This window comes from Giraffa tippelskirchi, chromosome 10, assembly GCF_054371585.1.
Source record: "Giraffa tippelskirchi isolate mGirTip1 chromosome 10, T2T-mGirTip1v1.2.pri, whole genome shotgun sequence".
NCBI lineage: Eukaryota > Metazoa > Chordata > Mammalia > Artiodactyla > Giraffidae > Giraffa > Giraffa tippelskirchi.
Genome location: NC_137284.1, coordinates 103,489,097 through 103,515,776, shown reverse-complemented (window position 1 = coordinate 103,515,776; position 26,680 = coordinate 103,489,097). Strand labels below are relative to the sequence as shown.

At 38.8% G+C, this 26,680-nt stretch overlaps 1 protein-coding gene across 11 annotated transcripts in view; it reads right to left on the bottom strand.

Moving 5' to 3' along the window:
• Positions 1–3,042: 3,042 nt before the first annotated feature.
• IMMP2L (inner mitochondrial membrane peptidase subunit 2) overlaps positions 3,043–26,680 on the bottom strand; it is a 917,103-nt gene continuing 893,465 nt past the window's right edge. For all 11 annotated transcript variants that reach the window (XR_014067691.1, XR_014067696.1, XM_081537156.1 and 8 more), the window contains one exon: positions 3,043–3,696. Coding sequence is in view for 9 of the 11 variants with exons in the window: in XM_081537156.1 (XP_081393282.1) it covers positions 3,559–3,696 (138 nt within the window). In the remaining 2 variants the exon portion in view is untranslated. The remainder of the gene's footprint in view (positions 3,697–26,680) is intronic.

Sequence of the window (26,680 nt, the reverse complement as noted above, 5' to 3'; positions counted from 1 at the left end):
CCTTAGTTCTTGGTCGTTTCTCAATCCTTTGTGATTGTCCTTGCAGTCTGTCTTATATTTAGTGGCTCTTGCTAGCTGAGGATGTGCCAAGACCTGTCAGTGGAGGGGAGGATCTCAGTCAGCACCTAAATTCAAGTGGTTTGGAAGCTAGGCCTTCATGCAGCAGCTTTTAAAGTATGTAAATGCATATAGTCCTGTCAGATCACAAGTGTAAATCTCACTGTCCTCCAGAGTCATGCAATCTAGAGGGGTCTCTTGTGTGGCAGTCTCAAAAATCAGAGTGTCATACAAGCTTTCTTCTGGAAGATGTTGGCAACCTGGAATGAGGCAGAGGGAGAGCACAAATAAGGCATCCACCCACCTCCATCCTGGTGTTCTTACCTCAGAAGGCCCCTAAATGTGTGCCGTACCAGACCCCTGCCCCTCAGACCAAAGTTCCAGGTCAAGCAAACAGGCCACCTTCCCAGAAAGAGTGGGCATCTATTTTAGGCACCTATCTGTGCCTTGCCAAGGGGTGATAATCAGCCAAGAAGTGACTCTCCAATTGTTAGTTCTGTGGGACACATGAATGCTAGCACTGCTGGCCATCAGAGTCAGGTGATCAAAGGGTGTCCCATGAGGGGCAGTCACAAAAAACAAGGGCACCAGACATGTGTAAGGTTCTTCTCTGGGAGATACTGGTACTCTGGGATGTAGCAGAGGGAGAGTGCAAACATAGTGCCTGTAGCAGAGGGAGAGTGCAAACATAGTGCCTGCCCTCTGAGGTCTCTGGAAAGGATTACAGTCACCTCTTAGACTTGTGTTTAATTAGAAGCCTGCCCCTTGGATCATAGCTATGAATATAAGCTAATAGGTCTCTTTCAAAGAAAGACTGGGCTCCTGGGTCTATGACTTCTTGCTGTGCCCTGGGAGTGGTGGACAGTTAATAACTCTTTCTTCTTAATATTTTTTTTTAATTTTTTAATTTTTTTTATTTTATAAATTTATTTATTTTAGTTGGGGGCTAATTACTTTACAATATTGTAATAGTTTTTGCCATACATTGACGTGAATCAGCCATGGGTTTACATGTGTTCCCCTTCCTGGACCCCTCACCCACCTCCCTCCCCATCCCATCCCTCTGGGTCATCCCATTGCCCCGGCCCTGAGCCCTTGTCTCATGCATCGAACATGGAATGGTGTTCTGTTTCACATATGATAATATACATGTTTCAATGCTATTCTCCCAGAACGTCCCACCCTCACCTTCTCCCTCAGAGTCCATAAAATTGTCCCATGCATCTGTGTCTCTTATTCTGTCTCGCATATAGGGTTATCGTTACCATCTTTCAAATTCCATATATATGCATTAGTATACTGTATTGTTGTTTTTCTTTCTGGCTTACTTCACTCTGTATAATGGGCTCCAGTTTCATCCATCTCAGTAGATGATCCATCTTCTTAATATTTAGAGTGATTGATGGACTCATGAAAGTACATACTAGGTAACACAGTTATAATCTCTGCCAGGAGTTGCATCTTTGAGGAGGTAGCTTATGAGCTGAGTTGTTCAACAAGCATCACATATTAACTCAGTTGGTTATACACTAGATGGTTTGAGAATACAAAAGTAAACAGAAGGAGCATTTGTCTCCTGTCTTAAGATTTACAATCTTGAATTAATAGTTGGAATAGGAAGACACAGTCAGTCAATAAGGTAATAAGGCTGATAGACAGTTTGCTGAACTGTTAAAATACCAAATTCTTCCATAGAAGGATAAAGTGAAAGTGAAGTTGCTTAGTTGTGTACAACTCTTTGTGACCCCATGGACTATAGCCTACCAGGCTCCTCCATCCATGGAATCTTCCAGCAAGAGTACTGGAGTGGTTTGCCATTTCCTTCTCCAGGGGATCTTCCCAACCTAGGGATCAAACCCAGGTCTCCTGCATTGCAGGCAGACACTTTACCATCTGAGCCACCAGGGAAGCCATAGCAGGATAAGTAGCAGCTGATCCAGGTACCCCTTTATTTGTTCTCTACTCTGTCTCACTTCATTATCTCCCCCGATCCTATCTTCCATAGTCCCTGGAACTTCCTATGTTCTAGCAACTAAAGGGTTAATACTTTTATGCACTCAATATTTTACATATACTGGTAGGGGATGCACTTTACCAAGGGAAAAAAGTTACAAGACTTGAAATAGCAATGAGAATTTGGTAATTTGCAGTTAAAGGCTGGAGTGTGAAGCTTAAGTTGGGGAAGAGAGGGAAATGGAAAAGAAGAACTGATAAGGATAATATAGATTCATCAAGAGATATTAAGCAGATTTTTTTTAATGATAATTTTGACCAATCTTAGTGTATAAGTATTCATTGATGTGTGTTGAACTAGCTATTATGATGCTAATGAATTATTATTAGTAACATATGCTTTCAATATGTACATGTTTTTTGTGGTTGCTCTTTCTGTTTCTGCCAGCTAATAATGAGTTTGTGTCCAATTTGCAAGATGGTTAATTCTTGTTTGGTATCTTATCTGTTGATGAAACAAAAGAAAATGAGACCAGGCATACAGAGGAGATTGATCTAGAGATGTAGTTTCCATAAGCACAAACCTCCAATCAATGGGAGGGAAAAAAAGAAAGGCTTCATAAATGCAGGCTTGCATACAGAGAATCTACCATCTTAGCTATACAATTATAAATCTGTAAGCATTGCCCCCAGTGTTTAGTAAGTGATTTCAGAACTATAGACAGGAGCACTGAAAAATCACTAGGAGGGAAAAAAAAAAAATCAGACTTGGTTGAAGTGAGTTTTCCATTTTACTCAGAACATTTTACCAAATAGTGGCCAAATATTGAAAAATAGGTTTACGCATTAGTGTGAATAGGCATGAGATCATTAAGAAATTTTGGATTAAAAGAGGGCCAGTAAGAAAGATTTGGTTGTGTAAAAATACTGAGAAACCTGGTTCCCCAATATTTTAATTCTTTACTTCCAAAAGAAAGAATATATTCCTTATTAATGGACTATTAACGGTTTAATGATAAACACCCAAAACAGTACCTGAACAAATCAATGTTTTTATTTTTGCATCATAGTTTGCTGTTCTTCCCAACTGGCAGTCACTGCATTGTAGATACTCTCAATTATAATGTAATTCCTATCACTATGTGTATAATGTTTCTTCATGTTCCATGTTAAGAGTAAATGAATAGCTATCTACTTTCATCAAATATTAGTTTTCATATTCTTACAGCAGAAAGCTCCAAAATCAAAGTCTAACAATGAATAGAACATGTATGCATAAAAATCCAAAATGTATCCCCTTTGGGACATTTGGGAATAAAATTTTCATATTTCCCAAAGTCTGCATTTTGGGGACATTAAACATGGTATTACAATTTAACATAAGATCAGGTGCCATTTAATACTGTTTAATATTTTAAAACTCTAATAATACAGATCATCTTAATGTGATAGAAATATTTCTTGCAAGAAGCTTTGCCCTTTTCAGTGTTGTTCTTCTCCATCCCACTTCCTGTGATGGTGGGAGTGGTGCCTCTCCATGGCAGCAGCTTAGGGGGATCCTTGCAGGCAGTCCTCTTCACTCTGAACCAGCAGGCGCTCTGGAGGAAGAACAGACTCTAATTTCTGCCAGCGCTCTGGAGGCCACAGGATATGTGTAGCATGGGCATGCAGGAGTCCTAGGGAAACCTGAATCCATGAGACACACAAAGAAAGCAAGAAAGATATTCTTTTATGTAGGATCATCATTAACATCTTGAAAGCAGAATTTGATCCAGGTCTGATATTCCATGGAAAGATGATGATTAAGAGAATAAACACTTACTGGGATTCTTCTAGGTTCTTTATATATGTAAATACTTTTAATACAATCATTTGAGGTAGGTACTGATATTATCCCTTTTTTTGCATAAGAGAATACTGGAGTAGGCTGCCATTTCCTTAAGTCACATAGCTACCAAGCCACAGAGGCTGGCTTTAGGGCTTAATAGTCCTGCTTTAGAGGCTGCAAACCCCAGTGAGTATGAACCTGGTTTACATTCTCAGAGTTTCCTCCAGAGCTCCCAGTATCTCAGAGAGACTTTTGGGGGGTGGGGGGTGGGGGGGCGGGTGGGAGAGCCGAGATACCTTTAAAAAAATCTATATTTTGTTAAAAAAAAGAAATACTGTCCCACCTACTGGATGAGTAGTGGGAGTTAGGTGTGAGACTGGGTAAGGTGCTTCCACAGAGAGTACACAGAACATGTGAATTTAGTGCTCATAGAGAGACGTGGGAAAACAAGGGGAAAAAAATCCAGTATATGGTCCTCAACTGATGATGGTTTGACTCAGGATTTTTTGACTTTATGATGGTGTGAAAGTGAGATATGTTCAGTAGAAACAATACTTCCAATTTTGATTTTTCCCAGGCTAACAATATACAATATGATACTGATACTATCTCGTAATGCTGGGCAGTGGCTTTGGGCCAAACAATCACAAGGGTAAACAACCGATACACTTAAAATCATTCTGTTTTTCACTTTCAGTACAGTATTCAACACCTTGCAGGAGATATTCAGTACTTTATTACAAAATAGGCTTTTTGTTAGGTAATTTTGCCCACTGTAGGCTAATGTTTAATGATCTGAGCACGTTTAAGATAGGTTAGATGAATTAAGTGCAGTTTTTTTACCTAAAATGTTTTTAACCGTCAATGGCTTCTCAGGGCATAACCCCATCATAAGTGGAGGAAAACCTATGAAGATCACTGCAGATGGTAAAAGGATGTACCAGGGTGGAAGAGGAGGCAAGGGAAAGGAGCTTTCCCTAGAGGTTGTACGACTGAGTCCTGAGAGGGAGGAGGCCCGTAAAGATGTGTCAGGGACATGAACTTCAGTGGGAAACCTGCTGAAAATGCAGATCTAGGCCAACGCTCAGAGATTACCCTTCACAGGTCTGAGGGAGGGCATGGAAATCTGTATCCTTTGTTGGTGCTATCAAATCAAAGTGTTAGTTGCTCAGTCACATCCAACTCTTTGTGATCCCATGGACTGTAGCCCAGCAGGCGACTCTCTCCATGGGATTTCCCAGGTAAGAATACTGGAGTGGGTTGCCATGCCCTTCTCCATGGGATTTTCCTGACCCAGGGATCAAAGCCAGGTCTCCTGCATTGCAGGCAGATTCTTTACTCCTGAGCCACCAGGGAAGCCATCAAGTATTGGAGTATAAAATTGCTTTACAATTTTGTGTTAGTTTCTGCTATGCAAGGAAGCGAATCAGCTATATGTATATTCATATCTCCTCCCTCTTGGCCCCCCTCCCACATTCCCCATCTACAGTGGAATATTACTCAGCCATAGAAAGGAACAAAACTGGGTCATTTGTTGAAGAGATGTGGATGAACCTAGAGTCTGTCATATAGCGTAAAGTCAGAAAGAGAAAAACAATTATCATATATTAATCCATGTATGTGGAATCTAGAAAAATGGTACAGATGAACCTATTTTCAGGGCAGGGATGAGACGCAAATGTAGAGAATGGATATTTGGACACAGGGAGGGAAGGTGAGGGTGGATGGAATTAGGAGATTAGGATTGACATATTTACAATACCATGTGTAAAACAGCTAGTGGGAATCAGCTATCAAGTAATATTTTAAGGGATGTATAAACTTATAAAACACACTCATATTGAGTATCATCACTAAACCAGGTAACTATGTGTCCTTTTTATTTTCAAATGTTTTTCCTATAAATTGGAGCTCCATAGAGATTGACATACAACATTGCTTTCATTAAAGTTCTGTTTATATGCATTTGAAGAATCACATTGCCCAGAGACTCAGATGTGAAAGTCAAGGGAGACACTTCCAAAGAGATAACCACAAACATTAAAGAAAAAAAAAAAAAGAAAGAAAACATTCACAACAACTTGAAATATAAACAAAATCAGCCCAAAGGGAAACAAGAAGTCCATGGGCCCAATAAAGGAATTTTTCTTCAAGTTGCTACTTTAAATATCAAACCTACAGAAAATTAGAAAATTTTGTGTAGAAAACAGTTCTAGTCACCAAAATTTGCCAGTTATTTACATTTTGCTGCCTTCATTCCCCTCTCATTATGTCTGTATCTGTATTTGTGTTTGTACACATATACTTTTCCCTGAACCACTTGGAGTTGTTGTCACCATGCTGAATGTATCCCCAAATACTTCAACATATACATCCTAAGAAGACTCTTTCCTACAGGAACACTTTATATGCAAGGTATTTAATATTGATATAATATTACTTAATATATAGCCCATATACAATTTTTAATTGTCCAAATAATGTCTTTTTAAGCTCTTCTATTTTTAGAATTCTTAATTGAGGATCACAAATTGCATCACGATTGTCCTTGTGATGCTTCAATTTACATTTGGGTTAATTTTGAGGTCCTACATCTATAATTGCCCAATTTTCCCCCTCCTGATTAGAATCAAATGACTTGTTCTTGGCAAGAATATCATGTAACTGGTATTGTACCCATCTCATTTTATCACATCAGGAGGCACAAAATATTAGTTCATCTCATTTTTGCCATGTGAAGTTTGATCATTTGATTAAGGTGATGTTGATCAGGCTTCTCTATTGTAAATCAGTTTCCTTTTGTAACTAAAAAGTAATTGAGGGGATGATATTTTGAAACATGTAAATATCCTGTATGTTAATAACATATCTCACTGCTCTCTGAAGGAAGATGGTTTCTAAAGCATCTAAAATAATTTTAACAGCTGCTGATTAGGCTGCCTGAAACAATTATGTAGAGGATTATAAAAGAGTGGTTTTCCAATTTTTTTATTTCTTTCACATTTACTAGTTTCCATTCTTCCTTTAAAAAGTGGTGTCCCTGCCAACCTCAAATGCTTATATTTTAACATAAGAGATTCCTTTTTAAATTCAAAATCTTACTATCTTTAGGGGCTTCCCAGGTTTCTTAGCAGTAAAGAATCTGCCTGCCAATGCAGGAGATTCAAGTTCAATCCCTGAATCAGGAAGATCCCCTGGAGAAGGAAATGGCAACCCACTCTAGTATTCTTGCCTGGGAAATCCCATGGACAGAGGAGCCTGGTGGGCTGCAGTCCATGGGGTCACAAAGAGTTGGACATGACTTAGAGACTAAACAACAATAATCCTTCCCATTTTATCACATCAGGAGGCACAAAATATCAGTTCATCTCATTATTGTTTGGTCATTTAAGGTGATATTGATCAGGTTTCTCTATTGCAAATTAATAATTTTCCCTTTGTAATTAATAATATAATCTCACTGTTCTCTTCAGGAAGATGATTTAGAAACCATCTAAAATTTTAGAAACCATCTAAAATTTAACATCCATTATCCTGCCTGAAACAATTATTACATTCATGATTACAGAAAAGTGGCTTTCCAAATTTATTATTTGGTTTATACTTATAAGTTTCCATTTTCTCTTAAAAAGTTCTGTCCCTCCCAACCTCAAATGCCTATATTTTAACACAAAAGATTCCTTTTCAAATTCAAAATCTTACTATCTTTTGGTTTGTTTGATACTCAAATATTCTACATTGGGCCAGTGAAAGTTAATTTTTGGACATGTCTCCATTAATCTTTGAGCACATCCTAACTTTTTGGTCCCACTAGGTATTGTTGGCTTACCTTGTACTTTATTTTTAAAAACTTTATTTTATTGTTTATACAATATTTATTTGGCTGTGCTGGATCTTGGTTGTGGTGTGTGGGCTTCAGTAATTGCAGCAGGAGGGCTTAGTTGCTGCAGGGCATGCGGGATCTTAGTTCCCTGACCAGGTATCAAACCCATGTCTCCTGCATTGCAAGGCAGATTCTTAACCACTGGACATCAGGGAAGTCCCCCTTTGTACTTTAAACATGTTCCATCTGAAATTAGACATCTCTTTAAGGACGCTTTGATTTCTTTTACCAATGAATGCTGTTTAGAAACCAAGATCAGGCAGTAGATGTACTGCTTGCTCCTGGTAGTGTCAATCCATGCCATTTCAGGGGATGGACATAAAAAGCCCTATACCACAGGCATCCCTCTCACCTTCCTGCATTCCATATTTCTGTCTCCCTTATTCCACAGTGAATGCTCTGTCTCCCCATAACAACATTTACACTACCCTACAATACATACAAAAAAGTAGTTTTGAGTTCACTATAAATAGTACCAACAACAAATTTATTCAGTAAAAATTGAGATTTCTTTGCAATTATTTTGGTCTTTAAAATAATTTCAGTATCTCGGCAAAAAGTCCTGTGTTCAAAAAAGCTTGCTTGAATCTAGTGTTTCCTCCCCAATACAGTTATGTTTCCTTTTGCTATATGGTTAAGCCCATTTGTTTCTATTTGTATTCAATTTTAGAGTTCCCTTTTGTTATCCTTTTTGATTCAGCTTTATTTTTGAATAAACATTTAAATGGTTCATAAGGTATGGCAAACAGAATAATGCCCCCACACACATCTCCAAAGACGTGCACATACCAGTCTCCCAGACATGGTGAATGTGTAATATCCTAGGACAAAATGGGAATTAAGGTTACTAATCAGTTGATCTGAGGATAAGAAGACTATCCTTTATGAGCCCATGGACACATGTAATCACAAAGGTCTTAAATGTAGACCAGCTAGGTAGAAGGGTCAGATTCAGAGAGAGATTTGAAGAGGCAGATGTAGAACAGGGACCATGAGCCAAGGAATGCAGGTGGACTCTGCAAGCTGGCAAGGAAACAAATTATCCCCTAGAGCTTCCAGAATGAAGCCAGCCCTGCTAACACCTGAATTTTAGCCCAGTGAGATCCATTTTGGACTTCTGACATCCAGAACTGTAAAATTATACACTCATGTTGTCTTAAGCCACTAAACTTGTGATTTATTATAGCAGCAATAGAAAACTAATAAACTAATAAAAATGCACACAGAGAAATTCCAGTATCTGCTACCTTACCTCTCTAGTAGGAAAACTGTATTCATTAATTTCTGGTTTATCCTTTTTTTCTAGTAAAGAAGCCCATATACATATATTTATCAGCTTTTATCTATCTGTGTACATCTCTCTCTATATATTTTATGTGTATATATTATGTCTATATATATTATGTGTACATATTTTTATATACACACATACACATTATTTCTCTATTTCTCATACTGAAGGTAGCTACTATTATGCATATTCCCTTTTGATGGTACTTTTATTCTTAACAGCACATAATGGAAACCACTTCCTATCATTTCATAGAATTGGAGCCTGTGGTTTTTACAAAAGTTCTATCCCACACCCAGGCAATCCTGATTAACCCCACGAGAAATCTAGATCTGGGTTGTCCACTTGGCTTCACACCAAAAAAAGGTAAACCTAACCAACTCTAAAGACTTTTAAGTATATTTGGAACAACCTAAGTAACCATTCTAACCAAAGTAACTGCAGAAGCCTAGCTCTAAATGGTCTGCCACACTGCCGTTCTTGTCTATTTTTGTTCTTGTCTGGGCTCAGCTAAGCTAGAGAACAGCTGGTCTGCATCCCCTCCACAGTAACCCTTTTTAGATTTGATAGCTGCTGCTCGGTTGTTCCTCAAGCCTTTATTTGCTTTTCCAAGTTGTTTAACTTTTTTCCTAAGGTTTGATCTGCCAGTCTTTTAACTTGGCTGAACTCTTGCCAACATATTTGCCTGATTTCCTAGTTTTGGAGCTCAATTTTAACATAGTGATTTAGTTTTTTTTTTTTTAATTCATTTTACCAAAACCTATTATAATTTTATTCCATTTATTAAAGATGCTACTCTAACTTCCTGAAAAAAATGATTCTTCATAATTATAAATAATAGTGAAAATTCCCACAGATGGATAATGTCAGTATCATTTTAAAACATGGTATGTGAATGCAGAATATAAGTGTTTTTTAAAGACTGTGATTAATATAGAAAGTGTCTGTCTAGTCACTCTCTTAGCTATCTTGTCATATGATCTTTTTTATTGGTATGTACATAGACATGCAAAGAACACAGTGGATTTAAAAGGGCATCTATTTTAATCCAGAAATATATTAAATTTTTAAAAATTATAAGTTCTTTTCAGGTACAGCTTTGGTGTCCACACATACTGTGTTAGGGGTGGTCTCCAGAGAAACAACCAATAAGATATGTATATATATAGAAACAGAATTAAGAAATTAGCTCACACAGTTATGGAGGTTGGTGAGTCCAAAATCTGATGTAGAAGACCAGTAGGCTAGGGACTCAGGAAAGAGTTGAAGTTTAAGTTCAAAGGTAATCTGCTGGTAAATTCTTTCCTGGTTGAGGGAATGTCAGCCCTTTGTTCTCTTCAGGCATTTGACTGACTGATCTCCAATATGTGGGTGTGACTTATCCAACCTGCTTTCAAAGTCCACCATCTAAATGTAAATCACATCCAGAATGACTCTCACAGAAACGTCCAGAATGATGTTTGACCAAATATCTGGGCACTTGGGCCCAGCCAAGTTGACACACAAAATTAACCATTACACCTGACAAATAGTCACCCCTGACAAACATCTCATCTGTGCTTACTCAGGGTCACACACACAGTGCTGACTACACTCAGGGCAGAGTTCTGAACGAATTGTACATACTGACTCATTTAATTCTCTTAATAACCCTGATGCAGCTACTACTATTGTCTCTACTTCATAGTTGAGGAAACAGGTTCAACCACATAATTTTTGGAGCTGAAGCTCTAATACATGCCCTCTGGCTCTGAGAACTCTACAACAGGATTACAATATAATTTATCATACAAAGGGAGACTTGTGGCAGTCAGTGGGGGCACTTTTTAAATTAAGTCAGTATAAAAATTTGTTTAGGACCTTCCTGGACAAATCAAGATATGGTCACCCTAAACATACTTCTTTTTGATATTGCTGAGTCCCACATACTTTTCTGTAATAAGCAGATTTATCAAAAAGAAATGCACATTATGGACTGAATTGTGTTCCCCCAAATTCATATATTGAAGCTGTAACCCCAAACACCTCAGAACGTGACTGTATTTGGAGATAGGGCCTTGGCCCTAACCCGATCTGATGGTATGCTTGTAAGAAAAGGAGATTAAGACACACAAAGAGATAACAGTTGCATGTGGACAAAGGAAAGACCATGTGGGGACATAGAAAGATAGTCATTTGCATGCCAATGAGAGAGGCCTTGGAAGAAACCAGACACACCAACACTATGATCTTGGACTTCTAGCCTCCAGAACTATGAGAAAATTTGTTGCTTAAGCCCTGCAGTCTGTGGTATTTTGTTATGGCAGCCCTACCAAACCAATACAACATAAATAAAAGAAACATTGCTGGAAGCCAGTTCCTGAGATATCCCAATATTCACCCAAAATAGGGGAACAAAGTAGGATGAAATAAAGGGGAAAAAAAAAAGTCTGTTATTAAGGAGAGAGAGAGATATTTATGCATACACAATTTTTTTCAATGGCTTAAATACTCTGACCAACCAACCTAATATTTTATTGGTACCCGATGCTCCTCTTTGCTCTTTTGTGATCCTGTGTAGATGTGTCTCCTCCAATATATTCACAATATTCTTAGGCTAGAGGAATTCACTTTTACAGTAAATTTTAAAACAGAGCACTAAAACTATATTAAGTAAAACACTATAACCCCTTAGCAGATTACTGTATTTTTAGTATCTACTGAATGAGAAAATAGGTCCATTTACATGTATTAAAGAGCCTTTACAAACCTCTGTTGCCTAAAGATGGGGAATCAAGGATCTAGAATAACAAACAAGTTTGACTGTGTACCCCACCAGCAAAAATACTTGTATTCACATATTTAAAATTATCCATATAATATGTAAACATAAAATTATAAAATTATATCAAAATAATCTATACATATATTAGTATTAACACTCTATAAAAGCAAATGTTAGGTAAAGCTCAAATTCTTATTTTTTAGATCCAAAGTTCTACTTTATTTTGTATCCAGGGGATCATTATAAACACCCACTGTATAGTCCTGCTTCTTCTTTAGCAATCCCTTCTCTGGGAAACACAGTGATTACTGGTTGGAAAGTGATCAGTGTTATCAGTCAATTGGTTTGTTTGGTCCACATGGTGCCAAGAAACCACATGGACTAAAATTACAGCGAATTGACTGTCTTTGATTGACTTGGCTCCACTGAGAAGTTATTTTGGCATCTGATAGACACAGCCTTCATGGGCCTAGCTTTTGATTCAAGTGCCAGGGGCACAGGTGTGTTACTCTGGTTCCTTCCACCCCTTTCCACAGGACTACAGTTTACAGAACACTCTTCCAGCTTTTGGCTTCAGGACACCCTCCCTTGAAGTAAGAGCTTGCAAGGACAAGCAGTGAGTATGGTGATAAAATAATAAAAATAAAATCAATTACTTTGTACTGGTCATTGCTGACCAAGGACTAACATAAGCACACAAGTCTAGAGATAGGGCAGAAAGAAAGTGAAAGTGAAAGTCGCTCAGTTGTGTCCGGATTCTTTGCAACCCCATGGAACATACAGTTCATGGGACTCTCCAGGCCAGAATACTCGAGTGGGTAGCCTATCACTTCTCCAGTGGATCTTTCGATCCAGGAATGGAAGCAGGGTCTGCTGCATTGCAGGTGGATTCTTTAGCAGTTGAGCTACCAGGATAGGGCAGAGGGGAAACACAGAAAAAAAAACCTAAGAAAGAAAGAAAGAAAGAAGATGACTGGTCAGGAAACCCCTTTTTAAAAAGATATTCAGAACTAGAACCAGGGTCAGGAGAGAAATGAGAAATGAGATGAAGCACAGAACTCCCAAGGTTATTTGATAAAAAGGTTTTCTGAAAAGAGCAGTGTTTTGTACAAGATTAGGAACTACTTGTAAGCAACAAATATTTGTTGAATGAGTGAATGTTCATTAAGGAGGAAGGCTTCAATCTGGAAATGCTACATTTTCTCATCTGGGCATCAAGGAAATTCCCTAACTTAAGAGAAGCATCCACAGTTTGCTGGAAAACAATACTATTTAGGCATGAGAGTTTCACAGACGATGTGCCACATGGACTGACCATCAACTAGTGCTACCAAATGACTGTGATACCGTTCTTGATATAGTTCTTCAGTGAAGTCTCAAAATAATTTTGAAAAGGTACAGTATGGAATTTAAAAACATATATTTAATTCATAGATTTTAACTTTTTATATTTACTGCAGATTAAGAATTTTTAAAATATATTACATAGGCAAAGAAATTGGCTTGGATTGCCTCTGGTGACCCCCATTTACCTCCAAAACAAATGAACAAGATTAGGAAGGAGAAAAACTTATAATGCCTGATCTTCATTCTCCTGGGATAAGTACCATTGCTGTTTTGAGTAATAGACCAGAATCCCGGCTGTTTGTGCTCTTCCACACATGAAAGTTTTCCTGAACACAGCATCCGCTCCAGTCTGCTCACAGGGGTACCCTGACAGAGCACTTGCGCTCTTTCTGGACTGGAGCACCACGAGAGAGGATGTTGTCTCAGTAACTACTGCTAAGACCAGGGATGGGACGGTACGTGGAGAGCAGGCCACTAGGAGCCTGCATGCAGGTACTGCGTGCTCAATCTGATGCTGCAGGTGGGCAGTGTAGGGCAGAGTCCTGTGCACTGGCGATGAATCCTGAAGGGGCAGGGCATCGGACACCAGGCACTAATCCCCTGGAAGGACTCTAGCCAGATGGAGGACAGCAGAGATCATCACAACGCCAGCCACCAGGAATAGACATCTGACACCTCGCTCACCGCATCTTGGTGTCAGAGTCATGAAGGAAAACAGCACCATCAAACACTGGATAGAACGGAGTATTACTCACACAGAGAAGAGACAGAGCAAGATTATTTCCTTCATGGGTGTCGGTGACTCTCAGCTCCACAGAGAAGGAGGCCCTGACTGTGCAGGGCCTTGCCTTCCTCAGCCTACCTCTGCAGTCGCCACTTTCTGGTAATGTCAGTATTACACAACAACATCAACACTAAAAGCAGTTACTTAAAAATAACCTACAAGACGGAGAAAGAGAGAAAGGTTGAGGAGAGCAAGATAATTCCCTTATCAGGTAGCATAAAAGTGAATTTTCTTGAATATATGAACAAAAAAGCAGATGTATGGTCTAAGTAAATCAAACAATTAGAAATAAAGACAGGCAAAAATGTATCATATTGAAAAATAAGCAACAACACTGTTTCAAAACATCATGAAAAAATATTTTTTTAAAAGTCTGAAGGATAGAAATGCTGTGACCTACTTGATTCTTACACATGGATTAACAAATACAGATTTGACATTTCATTAACACTGTCTGATGCAGTAGACAAGGGTCATAAAGAGAAGAGTAGTGGCTTGTCATCCAGCACACATTCCCGAGATGCTTATCAACACAGCACTGAGCAGATAAAACAGTCTTCCAAACAAAAACACACAAGGAGACTGCTTCCACTCTAAGCAAGCACTGACGGACTTATCTGCAAAAATGAATATTTACCAAAGAGGATAAATGTCACCAGAGTTTTGGCTCAGTCCTAGGTGGGATGGGACCCCATCTAGGATCTCACTATCTGACAATAAAGAGAGATATTTAAACAGAGCATCAAAATACAACCCGATAGAGCAGACATAAGAAGGAGCCTGGCAGCAGAGGCTGTGGTCACGCCTTGGGAAGTTTCCTGTAAGCCGATGCATCTAAGCTGCCTCCCAGGGATGCTGGCAACCTCTCTCCTCAGGATAGATCCTTACCCAATGACATCTGCCAGATTTTTGTCTAGAGCATCCTCCTAATTCTCCATACCCTCCACTGAGGTGCAAATTTGAGACAATGTGATAGGTTGATACAACCCAATATTTTGCCGTTGAAAAGGAAAGCCATGTGCTTTACAAAAGATTCCAAATGAGATTCTCTCATCTAAAGGCCTCATTCTAAAGACAAGTGTTTTCCTTCATAACCAACAATTTTAACTTTAATCATTTCAAAGAAATTTCCTTGTTCAAGACTGAGCTTCAATCAGAATGCATTTTCAGGTCACTTCATGGCCTCTTCACAATTCTCTCTAGATAACTATAGAATCATGCATAATCATTCTAGTCCCCCCTAGACTCTTCGAGTAAGTAGTTAGTTCAATTTTTTGTAACTATTTTATGCAGAAATAGATACAAAACAGGCCTCTAGGGGTATCTCCAGCTAATTTTCATGAATTAATTTCCCAGGATTAATGTTTATGCACCAGTCTCTTCACCACATAATCAAATCACTGGAGTTGAAGTGGTCTAACTCCTTATTTTGCAGCTTGATTAAGCAGGTGATGAAATACTTGAATATAATTTGGAGAGTTAGAAACTCACAGTATCCACAATAAACCACAGTGGAGGATGACTTACTGACGGTGTCTTGGTTGTTGACTCTTGCTCTCTCTAGTAGCTCATGTTTCGCAGGCTATTTTTATGTAGGAGATAAAACAGTTTGCATAAATACATGAGGGGAGAGGTGTAAAAGTCTTTACTGTTGTTGACATTGTTTTAAACCATGTTTAGACCACTGGGCAGACAGCACTGAGACAACCTAGAAGGCCATTGGTAGGAGAGGATTTGGGATAAGAAGGTTTCCAACAGCCATCGCCAGCCCTGCTGCCATGGTAGATGCAGCCACTCTCGGCCATGGTAAACTCTGTTTAAACTTCTATCTTTCCTGCCAGATGGTGAGATCCTAGATGGGTCCTATCCCATCTAAGACTGAGCCAAAACTCTGGTGACATTTATCATCCTGGTAAATATTCATCTTTGCAGATATTTAAAGACAGTAATACCAGATCTAAAACTGGCTGGTTTTCTGGCATCCAGCCTCTCTCTAACTACCTCTCCCTACTTCCATCCCTCTTTTATTCCTTTTTTACAAAAGAAAATGAAGAGGCTTTCAAAACAATGAACCAAAAATAAGAGAAGGTCCGTCAGAATGACAACTCTGAGGGCCAAGATGGTTGCTGTGGAGAACACACTTGGTATGTTTTCTTCTTCATGGTGACTCCCAGATAGCTAGCTTACACAACCCTCAAAGGATGGGAGGGAGTATCCCAATTTTTTAAGGGAAACTAAGTTTTTGTCTGAGTAAATTTCTACAAGCTCTCACACGTGGGCTCTGCCATAAGATACTTAAAGCCTCAAAATGGACAGTGTGCATGGAAGTAGGTTCCACCCAAAAGACTGTAGAACAATTCAATTTACTGGCAATTAGTTGAATTCTGTTCTGCAAGAGATTAAGGCAACGTCATCTTGTATGTAATCTAGTTGTTCAGTCTCTAAGTTGTGTCTGACTTTTTGTGACCCTGTGACCTGCAGAGTGACCAACTTCCTTATCTTTCACAATCTCCCAGAGTTTGCTCCAACTCATGTCCAATGAGTTGGTCTAACTTATTCCAGTGATAAGTATTTGGATTAGCTGGCAGCACAGATAGATAGAATGCCCTTTAAATGGTCTTTTAGAAGTATCATTTCTTTCCATTGTGTTTCTGATATACAAGATCTGTTTTGTGTGGTTTGTGGCTGGAGATAATTCCTGACCCCCAGAATCTTGCTGTGTATCTACAAGTACGTGACGAGTGGAATTAGTGATCTACTGAACTCTGCCCTTCTCCTCATCCCAGAACAATATCTTAGTGGTCAGAGCTATAACTACTGTTCTTAAATTTAAGCTTACCAAAATCTAAAGAATTGGGGTGACAAGGAAAAAATAAAGTAAACAGTATAATAAAAGGTAACTGAGAGAATGGTCTAAACCATAGCAAAACTGGCTTTTCTAGGAGAAACATCTGCCAGGTGTTTGAAGTGTTAAGGTACACATAGTGAAGTGGGATCTTAATGATCAGTGAGACCATCATAGGTGTGGGCATGGTATGCATAGGCAACCACCCATCTTAACCACTTTGTGTGTCTGTATAAGTCTTAGTGAGAAGCAATGCATCATCCACTGCCTACTTCCCAAGGTGGATGGTCCAGATGTACCTTCTTTCCACTGCCAGTAGCTAAGGGAGGGCACCTGAACAGGGCTCAGCCATTCAGATACCCACACCCAGGACTATGAGCGTGGAGTGAGTTAAGCAAAGAAACAGGAACAGTAAGAGATTTCTGGCAGAGACAAGAGTGCCAAGAAGTGTCCAGTGATGCCGGTTGCTGAACCTATCATCCTGCTCCTACATGTGACATAAAGGCATCCTACGTTGCTAATTCCCAAGCCTTGTTTTCATCCCATTCATTCAGTGATATCGAATATCAATACCCTTCCAATGACATCTTTTCTACCTAAATTAGTCAAGATGAGTTTGTGTTATTTGCAACCAAGATACCTGATTGATACACTGCCATAAAGATCCATGTACAAGAATAATGTTTATAAGGATATTAGAAATTAAGTCTAATCCCCAGTCCCTCAGGTGAGGAAATTGAGGCTCAGAAAAGCTGCCTAGCTCAGTTCGAGTTGGGATGCAGCACTGGCTCCTAGTTCAGAGTCGTTTTCACCACAGCTGTCAGTGATACAAAGTGTAGAGCCCTGGAAATCATAATGTTTGGCATGGGGCCCTGCTTTCTGAACCCGCTTTTACCCCAGGGAAAAGTGAGGCCTTTCATTTTGTGCAGGGAAGGAAAAAACCACCAAACATTACACATTAAAGTTTGTACACATCCACCCCACTCTGTTTGGGAGCTGTTACTGATTTGTAACAGCAGGGCACGTTACAAGTCACTGGGCTGTAAGGAACGCTTGCTGGCAGTGACAGGAAAGGCAGTGCTTACTACAGCCATGCGGTTATGTCCACATGCATAAAAGAGCCTGCAAAATGAAGAAATGAGGAAAGACTCTAAAAGATATTCCCACTTAGGGGTTTCCCTGGTGGCTCAGAGAGTAAAGAATCTGCCTGCAATGTAGGAGACCTGGGTTCCATCCCTGGGTCGGAAAGATTCCCTGCAGAAGGGAATGGCTACCCACTCCAGTATTCTGGCCTGGAGAATCCCATGGACAGAGGAGCCTGGTGGGGTACTGTCCATGGGGTTGCAAAGAGTCAGATATGACTGAGTGACTTAACACTTAACTCCACAGGACTTATAGGTAAAAGCCTACTATGTGCAAAGCACAGGACATGGTGTTCTAAATGTACCAAGATATATAACCCATAAATCTGAACTTGAGGAGTTTACGACTCAGAGGGGAAGATGGTTGGCACAAGCTTGAACCACAGGATATGTTTGGCAGAAGTGGAGGTTGCAGGGAATGAAAGTGACCTGGTGAGTAACACAGGCCATTGAAGGATCAAGAGGAGTAACAGGAGCGGCCACCTCTGACCACAATCTGAGGAAAGAAAAGAAAAGAGCATGGAGAGCAAGAGAACAGTCAGGAGATTTTTACGATGGTGCTACCAAGAGATATGATTGTAGGTAAGAGAAATGGAAAGAAAGGAACCTTTGGGGATGAAATCCACATTTCCTAGCATGGTGAACCTGGTTCCCTGCTCCTCAACTTGGGCTAGAATCACGCTCACACCTCTGCACAGTTGCACAGACTGCTGCTTCTGCCTCCTGAAAGGCTTTGTTTCACCCTTTACCTGGAAAACTTCTCTTCATCCTTCTAGACACAGCTTACATGTTACTTTCTCCTGGAAGGCCTCCAGGCCCTCTGCCCAGTCTCCACAGTCCAGACTTACTTATGATAACTAGTGATTACCACCTGTACAGGGAGGGTATGTTTAGCTCTTTGTATCTTACGTGATATGAACTTCCTGAAGCAGGTATTATTTCATATTCTGTTGATAAACCCATGGCATGAAAGTAGAAAGAAGCTCAAAAAATGTTGATTGATTGAATAAATGAAACCCAAGAGCATGTGGATTTAGACTGGTTACAGTTTAGCAACTGGTCAGACCTGGGAGCTGAGAAAAGAACAGGATTTGGAGATGGCTCATTTCTCCCCTGCCTGGAAAGATGGTAATGCTATTAACAATGACAGATCACAGTAGAAGGAGCAGATATGGGAAATAACAAATTCAGTTTTGGATTACCAATCTGAGGATTCTATTGAATATCATGGGAAGAGAACCCAAGTGCAACTGAAAATTCTGTGCAAGAGTCTAGGCAAGGGTGGGAAGTAGAACTTAGACATTCAGGACTCAGCCAGTTGTACCCTGGGAATTAATGTGCTCACTTAGAGAAGAAGAAAGTAAGACTGCTAAGGACACAGCCCGGGGGGCACTGCATTTCAAAGGTAATGTTTGGAGGTTGTCAGCTACGTGCAAGAATCAATACATTTTCTTGAGCAGTAACACATCCACCTCCAGACTAGAGCTTGTGAAACTTTTGCACAAGTAGAGACATATTGTTCTCAGCTTGTAAAAGGCTGAACATTGAGAAAAAAGCAAAGATTAAGGGAGGAAATACTTGTAAATCACCTTTAAAACTATAGTTACTAGTTTTTTGGGTTTTTTTGTTTTTTTTTTTGACTGAGCCTAGAGAACATATAAAGATCCAGGGGAACACATGTAAACCCATGGCTGATTCATGTCAATGTATGGCAAAAACTATTACAATATTGTAAAGTAATTAGCCCCCAACTAAAATAAATAAATTTATAAAAAAAAAAAAAAAAAGATCCAGGGGAAAAAAAAACTATTAAAATTCCCCAAATAATATTCACCTGGTATGGTTATACATTTGTATATATGTAATGACTCATATGGACTAAATATGTAACATAAAAACAGATCAGTGGATTTATCAAATTATATTCTCTAATGGAAAGAAATGTTTTGTTACTTTTAAACATTTTGTTTTCAGAAGGTAAGTAAAATGCTTTCTAAGAATTTTAGCTGAGTTTTAAATGAGTTTCAGACTGTGTGAACTAAAAAATGCTACTTAAGTGGCTATATTATTCATGAGAAATAATACTGTTTATGAGGAATAATTATAAACCTTTTAGTTTAAATATTATGATCCATTTATTTACTTTTAATCAGGTTCACTCCTAAGTGAATAAAAACCAAAGAAATTTATTGAATAGATTTTTTTCCTACTTTTATTAGTTGTAAAGAATCTTGTTGCCTTCTTGAAAAGACATCTTGTTAGTATAGTTTGAATCAACAAAGAAATACTGATACTGTGATCATGTGAAAAGCAGACACACAAAGAAAAAGTTAATCATGTGATGTGATGGGTGTGTTAATTATCTTGGTCTTGGTAAACATTCCACAGTATATATGCATATCAAACCATCCCATTGTGCACTATATTTGTATATTTGTCATGTATTACTCAATAAATTTGGGAGGGGGAAACATATTGGCCCATTATCAATTCTAATATTGATATTAAGTCCCGAATATATAGTCCTAATTATTTTGTGCATTAGGGAGACTTAAATTAATGGAGTCATCTCAGCTTTGTATGCTTTGTATTGCTGCTATGATTTTTTGGTTGTTTTGAGCCTCTACAAATAATAGTTGTCTGGCTTTTGTACTTTGATTACAGAAGTTAATTCAGAGAAATCTCTCGAGGACTACTCAACATTCAATCAATAAACATGCTAACACAATGCCAGGAGCTGGGATGCTGTGTGAGACAGCAATTGCAGTATATTGAAATCAGGGTAACAGTAAACAACATTTGGTCTTTTGATTTTTAATATGCACAGTTGTTGTCTAAATAACAGACAATATTTAAAGTTGAAGTTTGTATAATGATAGATAATCTATGTCAAAGATGGCATAGCAGCAATAAGACAAATACTGGCTGGACTACTAAGAAACAAAAGGAATCCCTAGGAGCTAACGATGGACTATGTGTGGACTATGTGTGGGGCCAATATGTTTCCCCCTCCCAAATTTATTGAGTAATACATGACAAATATACAAATATAGTGCACAATGGGATGGTTTGATACAGAAAATTTCTATATTCCAAACTATTTGCTCAGTTAGCGTGAATGATTCTAAGTCATATCTCCTTTCTCTATATTGGCTGTGTGTGTATGTGTATGTACCTTGAAAAGGTGGATAATTTCAATAGTGGCCTAAAGAAAATTTAAAAAGGGCAAATTTATTTTTTCAGTGCAAAATTACAAATTTTCTTTGATCTGGCATTATGCATTATACATGACCTTACTCCACTGACTCAGATAATTGAACGCTGTCTAATTTATGAATCCTCTTAATGTTGTACCAAACAATTTTGTTGTCTTATATATACGTTAATGTTGATAGTGCAATAGGCTGATATGCACTGTTAAAGCTCTTGATGCCTTATATTAATAAATTCATAGATTTATGTTAAGTTGTCAGGACTTAAGCCTAAGGAGAGACTGGGCTTTGCCTTTGTGACACCAGAGGTAGGTGGAAATATTTGCTGCCTCAGGGTGAGGAACAGAGATTTGGTCGATAATGATGGTTTGCACATATTGGGTGCTCTGTCTCCACGGCTGCTCTGTGCCACCTTGTCAGTGTTAGGAAAGTGTCATCAATCATTACCAAAGTAGGGTGGAGTACACAAAACACTGGGAGCAGAGCTTGCCCTGCCTCTGGATAAAGTCTTCTCATGAAGATCCTGGCCTTATTTAGCCTGTTACACATTCAGTGCTGATAGCAACAATTCCAATTAGCTTTCCCTTTCCTTTTAGTGTTCCCTCCCTGCCCTTGGCTGGCTTTTCCATGTCTTCTTAAACCATAAAAGCCAACTGCTTCATTAATTTAAAAAGAATTTTTAACTTAAGGAGATGGAAGGGATATCTCAACCCAAACAAATCTGTGAAAGACAAGAGACAAAAAAGATCCTCTCTAATATCATCAAAAATCCTGATGATTCAGCATCAATAGCACACTGTCCATGATGCTGGAGTAACATGATACCCAGATGGTCCATGGAAAAGGAGTAGAGTGAACATCAGCAGCAGAGTGAGGAGAGAAGAAGCTTTGGAGTCAAGAAATACCACGGGGTGGGATCCAGACTGGAAAAATCAATAGCTGTGCATCTTTGGTAAGTACTCCATTTCTTTCAGCGTTACTTTTTCCATTGTCAAAATGGGAGCAAAAATATCCACCTTGCAAGGTTGCCGTAAGAATGAAAGGGCGTGAAGTACACAGGTCTAACAGAGCGTGTTACATACTAACTACTATGCTAGCCCCATAGTAAATCAAGTGCAGAGGAAGCCTGAAGTATATAATAATATCACAACAAAAGAGAAGACAAACGAGGTTTGAAATATCTACATTATATTGTATTCCATTGTTAACCGTGAGTAGTATCCAATTATAGGCTATGCCTTTGAGAAAAATTGTATTTAGTTAGCTTATGATATTGGTTTATAAGTTCAAAAATGATTGCAAGAATTCTTGTCCCAATAAAGTTACTTCTTAGGAGCTCCATCAACAATAGCAATAAAACATGGTTGCTGTTATGCTTCATTTTTTTGATACAGGGCTAAACTTTGTAGGAGCTTTTCTATACACTGAGATGAGCTCAATAAAATCAAAATCCTCTGGATTAAGGTAACATCCCTAAGAGACCTCTGGCACTGGTACAGGCATTTGCAGTAATGAACAAAAGAGGAACAGAGGACTCTGTTGTTGCTTTAAATTACATGTGCGACAGATCACAAAGAATTGCTCTTAGGTAAATGAGCAATATTTTCTTGATTTTCTCCCAGCTCTTCAATACCAGCTGAATGAAGGTCCCCAGGAAGCATGCATTTTCTTAGCAAAATAATGCTGCACTATAAATGATGCCAATTTCTGACCACTGACTCATCCCTTAACCTTTGCTGACTTCTGTTTACACAATTCTGTGGAATAGTGAACTTAAACATCAGTGGCCTGTCTTTAGTCTCCATCTTTCTCTGTAATTTTCAGCCCTGCTGATCACTCCCAGCTAGAAAGTTACCCCCGGTAATTAATTCTCTTCCAAGTGCTCTAAAGGTACTCCAGTTTTGCTGGCTTGTCATCATCTTGATTTCCTGCATATAGGTATCCCCTGGAGTTATATCTTCTGTCTGTATATGTATTCCCTGGGTAAGATCATTCATTGCCATATCTTCAGCCCCCACCACTCTGTCAATAATCCTCAAATCCCTGTTTCTAGCCTTAGCCTCTCTCCTGACCTCCAGACCTGATTCTCCCCCAACAGGGAGTCCTTCTCATTAGGCAAACACGATGTACACAACATACCAGCTCATCAGCAGTCCCCTCAAGTGAGCACCTTACCCTGGGTTCTTGATTTGGAGATCTCCTTATTGCCCAGTCTTAACTATAATCTTAAAGCCATAATTAGATGTCTGACTTTGCCTCACCACTGTCTTATCAAATTCGTTGCCAGATTCTTCCTCGCTTGAGTCCCTCTGCTCCTTCCTATTCTCACCACTGTCATCCTGGGACAGGTTCTGATTTCCTGTTTCCTGAATAAACACAGCAACCTCTATCCCAAACTCCCCAGTTCCAACCTTGTGTTATTCCAACTGCCATCCATACTGGTGTCAGATTACTCTTCTAAAGCTTGGCTTCCATCAGGTAATTCTCAGGATTATCACACGTCAGTGGTTCTTCACTGCCTCCTCATATAAATAAGAGAAGTACAGCATAGTATTGAAGACAATAATAAGCCCACTTACCTACATTTCCATTCTTTTCTCTCACTCTTTCTTTACCATGTACCTCATACAAGCTCCAAATGAGTTCTTCAGGGTGACTTCAGTGTCCATCAGAGCTTGAGAACTCCTGCCCTAAATTATAACCAAACTGAAATGGTCACGACTATTACTTGGTTCATCTGTACCTAGGCCTGTACTCTTGCCTCCTCTCAGTATCTTCATCATCACCTCCACATTCTCATTCTACCCAGCTCTTGACTTCTAGCAACATTTCCTTACAGATTTTTAGAAAAATTCTCTTCCACTCTCAGTTCCATATATTTCTCTCCCATTATCTTATTTATAATTATATATTATGCCTTTATCTTCCCTAGATGACTATATGGTCTTCTAAGGCAGAAGCTGTGTCTAATATGCCTTTTCATTCCTTAAATTACTCTGTAACATTTTATCCATAATGGGCACTCAACAAATACCTTCTTCATAAACAAATAATAGAATGTCTAAAATAACCACATTCCCCTAGACAAGGCCAGTTTAGGAAAGAACCACTAACTAACTACGTATGGCTGACAACATGAGTCTGTTTGCTGATTTTACCATGAAGTGCATTCCATAACATTGATTACTTTAAAATATAGATCTTTTATCATGCATAGAAATATATCTTTAAAAATACACTTTTGAGCTTTTACTTCTTGGCAAAACACCCAAAGCTTGTATACATAAAGGATTCTAATTACTACTTTATATAAACAAACTACCTATGGCACATCGTATTTTTCAAAGATGACCACAAAAGTACCTCACAACCCAAATGCTCTTCTGCAGTGTCATCTTGCCACCTCACTTTCCCTTTAAGAGGTGAAGTCTATTTCTTCATCTGGTTGGGAGTGGGTACCTGTGACTGCTTTGATCAATCAATTCTGGTCAGAGCACTTAAAGTGCTCTGGCAGCTTCTGCTTCTTGGAAACTATCTATCATGTGAGAATTGTGACTCTGTGAGATGCTGGCCAAACCACACTGAGAGGCCCTGGAGAATGAAATGTCACATGAGAGGAGAGAGGGAGGTAACAAAGAACACAGAGGCACCAGACATTTCAGCAAAGATGTTCAAAGTGGGTCCTCTAGCCCTTCCCACTCTAGTTGATGCCACATGGGTCAGACACAAACCACCTAGCTGAGTCTTTTCTAAATTCCCGATGCATAAAATTGTGGGCAAAATAAAATGTTTGTTTTATACCACTAGGTTTTGGTATATCTTGTTCAATTCAGTCATGTCCGACTCTTTGCGACCCCATGAACCGCAGCATGCCAGTCCTCCCTGTCCATCACCAACTCCCGGAGTCCACCCAAACCCATGTCCATTCACAACAATATATAAACACTACTCATCATTGCTTTAGACATGTAGAGCTGTGTCCATGCAAATGCAAAATTAAAATAGTATGCCAATAAAGCAGACAGCTAATCTTAGAAACAACAAACTGATATCCTGTGCAGCCTAAATGCTGAGAAAACCCAATACTAACCAATTAGTACCAATGCCCCTTTATTATGTCCTTAGCAAAAAATTAATATGAAACATGAATTTCTTATCTCTAATATTTTCCAAGTCCAGCCTCTATTACAGAAGGTACACTAAAAAGTAAGTTAAAAAATAAGCTGTAGAATATCAAGGAAACATAGCTGAAGAGTATTAAAGAAACACAAGATGTAAGCAAATAATTGGAAAAGTTGTCAAACGTATTCTGGTAAGTCCATTCTTAGTTTATATGAATTATGATGTATCCCAATACTAAAATTCTATACATAGCCATTAAAAATAATTATAGAGCTACATTGGCAGTAAAAATGTTCATAATATGTTAAATGTAAAAAGCCAAATACAAAACTGTGAAGAACACAGTTGTCTTTTTGTAAAGTTATGCATTTGTCCCCTTTTCTCCTACCCCCAGCACATACATTTTTTCCTGCAGGAAAAAAAAGATTAAAAGGATGCATATCAATCTGTTCCTTGGACAGCAAGGAGACCAAACCAGTCAATCCTAAAGGAAATCAACCCTGAATACTCATTGGAAAGACTGATGCTGAAGCTGAAGCTCCAATACTTTGGCCACCTGATGCGAAGAGCTGACTCAATGGAAAAGACCCTGATGCTGGGGAAGACTGAGGGCAGGGGGAGAAGGGGTTGACAGAGGATGAGATGGTTGGATGGCATCACCAACTCAACGGACATGAGTTTGAGCAAGCTCTGGGAGTTGGTGATGGACAGGGAAACCTGGTGTGCTGCAGTTCATAGGGTGGCAAAGAGTCAGACACAACTTAGCAAGTAAAGAACAACAAATACACTCTCTACAGTGACAGCATGGACCTTCTTTTGCTTTTTGTTGTTGGTTTGTTTTTTGCTTGTCACCCAGACTCCTGAGACAAAACAAACTACCCACAGTATTAGGAAACAACTAAACAACTAAAGTTTGCTGGTTAGCCTTTCCCTGTGGAGGTCAGGCCTTTCACAGCCCAGGCCTTCTATAGAGGCTTCTGTCTCAATTCTCACACACACCTCAGCTTACACAAACATTTCCTGCACTAAGACAGGACCTGTCTATAGCTTGGTAACCACCCAGACTGCAACACCTTCACATGTTGAGTTTACTTCACTTTGTTTTCTCTACAATTTTTTCCCTCAAGGTCACGTTTCTATTATATTCAGCCTTTTTAAGTGTTTATAGAAAGAGGGAATTGAACATTCATTCAGCCTACCATATTGATGGCACTTTCACATTTTCTTTAATTTTGTTATATTGCTCTTGCAGTTAATTTTAAAAACCTCAGTAATTAGCCCCTAACTAAAATAAATAAATTTATTAAAAAAAATAAAAATAAAAATAAAAATAAAAAAAAAGAAAATGGGCTAAGCTTAACATAGTATTTTAGATTCTTATCTATAGATTATTAAAGAGAATCATTGTACTTGACTTTAGGAACTGAAAATAATCTTTTATTAAAGAAAATA